A 2830-nucleotide genomic window follows, 5' to 3' on the forward strand; every position below is an offset into this window, starting at 1 on the left:
GGCCGCCAACCTGACCGGCAGCCACAAGCTGAAGCCGCTGGTCATCGGGCGGCTGCCGGATCCGCCCAGCCTGCGCCACCACAACCAGGACAAGTTCCCGGCCTCCTACCGCTACAGCCCCGACGCCTGGCTCAGCCGCCCGCTGCTGCGGGGCTGGTTCTTTGAGGAATTTGTCCCGGGCGTCAAACGCTACCTGCGCCGAAGCTGCCTGCAGCAGAAGGCCGTGCTGCTGGTGGCCCATCCGCCCTGCCCAAGCCCAGCTGCCAGTATGCCCGCCCTGGAGGACAGCGAGGATGCCCCCGTGCGGTGCAGGCCGGAGCCCCTCGGCCCTCCGGAGGAGCTGCAGACACCGGATGGCGCTGTGCGGGTGCTGTTCCTGTCCAAAGGCAGCAGCCGGGCACACATTCCCGCACCGCTGGAGCAGGGCGTGGTGGCCGCCTTCAAGCAGCTGTACAAGCGCGAGCTGCTACGGTTGGCTGTGTCCTGCGCCAGCGGCTCCCCGCTGGACTTCATGCGCAGCTTCATGCTCAAGGACATGCTCTACCTGGCCGGCCTCTCCTGGGACCTGGTGCAGGCGGGCAGCATTGAGCGCTGCTGGCTGCTGGGCCTGAGGGCCGCCTTCGAGCCCCGGCCGGGCGAGGACAGTGCTGGGCAGCCGGCCCAGGCTGAGGAAGCTGCTGAGCACAGCAGGGTGCTCAGCGACCTCACTCACCTGGCAGCTCTGGCCTACAAGTGCCTGGCTCCCGAGGAGGTTGCAGAGTGGCTGCATCTGGACGATGATGGGGGTCCACCCGAGGGCTGCCGGGAGGAGGTGGGCCCAGCCCTGCCCCCTGCAGCCCCTCCGGCCCCAGCCAGCCTGCCTTCTGCCATTGGGGGAGGAGAGGAGGAGGAGGAGGCCACGGAGTACGGAGGGACCTCGGTGCCCACTGCCGGGGAGGCTGTGCGAGGGCTAGAGACAGCTCTGCGGTGGCTGGAGAGCCAGGACCCCAGAGAGGTGGGGCCACTGAGGCTGGTGCAGCTGCGCTCACTCATCAGCATGGCCCGGAGGCTGGGGGGCATCGGGCATACCCCAGCAGGCCCATAAGATGGTGTGTGACCAGACCAGCCCAGTGACCTTTCTCCTGCTGCACTTGGAGGGAGGGGACACACACAGTCTCCCATCTCCCTTCCCCCGGGGTGGCCCACCCCATGGGTACAGGGGGTTCCAGGAATCCAAGTCCAGCCTGGCTTGGAGGAGCTCTGTTGGTGAGAGGTTGCCCTGCCTCACTGGCACCCCAGTCTCCTGGGGGCCCAGCTGGAAGAGGCCTGGCCCATTCTCCTCTCAGGGCAGGCATGTATGCGGGGCATACAAGGCACAGCACCTGTCGGAACAGGTGACTGTGTTCCCGCTCTGGCCCCCGTGGGGCTGGGCCTCTGCCCCTGTACCAGTCGAATGCACTGGATGAGGGCCGACACTCCTGTCTGCTGTCGAGCCCTGGTGCTACGTGGCCCCAGAGCCACAGCGCAGTCATCTCAGTGGCAAAGCACACCACTTGGTTCTATTTTTTTTTAAACACATTAAATCTGTTTTTAAAGATACTCTTCAGAGGGGCCGTGAGAACAGGGGCCAGGTGGGCTGGTCTCGGGCCGCCCTGCGGTTGCTATGGAGGTCAGAGGCCCGAAGTACTGGAGCATCACTGTGGAGTGGGGAGGGATAGAGCCCCGTATTTGGGGTTTCCATAGGTTCCGGGTGCAACAGGGAGATGTGGAGTTCGGTTTCCTTGGATTTTTAGTTTTCCCTAAGAAAACTCTGGTCTGAACAGATCTCTTACGCCATGGATTTGGCAGCTGCCTGGATTTGCGCCCTAGTGACTTGGCCAATGGCAGGAGAGTTTCCCTGGCTTCCTCATCAGCTACAGACCATTTTTTCCAGTCCCAGGGCCCGGAGCCACGTGACATACCTGGAAGCAGGCCCTGGCACTGACAGCCCCCAGGTCAATACGCAGTGCCACCCTCTGTGGGCTCTTTTCCCCACCCTCAGACTTTTCTGCCTCTCCCCAGACTGCCAAGGATGTGGCTGACAAGCTGCTCCTGGGAGGCCTAGTTTGAAAGGAGTAAAGGGTCCCAGGGCCTGTCCAACCCTGGTTCTGTTCTGCTCCAGCCAGGTCTAGACCTAGAGTCCTGGTTGGACTGGGGCCAGGGATGCCCATGCCTCCCCAGGTAGGGTGGGAAATGCCTTTGCAGAGATGCTGCCTGAGCTGGTGTGAGAGGCAGGGAGCTGGCCTGCTTGCCTCCAGGTGTTGGCCCCTCATCCCCACCTGCCTCCCGTGTCCTAGCAGTGGAAACCTTGAAAACCCGGAGTTATGGAGTGCAGGGGTAGCCTGGAGGCTTGCACAGGGAAGGGAAGGGCTGTACACCAGCTTGTCAGTGGGGCAACTGCAGGGAATGTCCCCCAAAAGTGACTTCTATACAGGTCCAAGAACAAGCAGTTCCTTGCACCTGTCCCCAAGTCAAGGAATATATACATATATATGTATAGATCTATATCTCAAAATCTGAGAGCTCAGCGAGGGTGTGGAAGTTTTGGGAAGAAGAAACAGACTCCCTGAGCAGAGCTCAGGGCAGCAGCTCCAGGCACGCCTGCGGAGCCCATCAGGCCACCCCCACCTACAGGAAGAGCCTCTGGCCTGAACTGCTGGGGATGGGCTGCAAAAAGCCGGAGACATTTGGGCCAGCACCTTCCAGGGGCTCAGGCACCCAAGGCAGGGACACCACCTCTGCTCTGCACCCAAGGCGGGGACACCACCTCTGCTCGGCACCCAGGGCGGGGACACCACCTCTGCTCGGCACC

General features: G+C 62.6%; 1 protein-coding gene across 1 annotated transcript; it reads left to right on the top strand.

Annotated features, from left to right (window-relative positions):
* Nucleotide 1: 1 nt before the first annotated feature.
* TIGD5 (tigger transposable element derived 5) lies at nt 2-1578 on the top strand (the record flags this gene model as incomplete). Its single annotated transcript, XM_011975734.1, has 1 exon — nt 2-1578. A coding segment is annotated over one exon (1083 nt), but the record flags the coding sequence as incomplete, so codon positions are not given.
* Between the last annotated feature and the right edge of the window lie 1252 nt (nt 1579-2830).

This window comes from Mandrillus leucophaeus, unplaced genomic scaffold (genome assembly GCF_000951045.1).
Source record: "Mandrillus leucophaeus isolate KB7577 unplaced genomic scaffold, Mleu.le_1.0 Scaffold158, whole genome shotgun sequence".
Classification (NCBI taxonomy): domain Eukaryota; kingdom Metazoa; phylum Chordata; class Mammalia; order Primates; family Cercopithecidae; genus Mandrillus; species Mandrillus leucophaeus.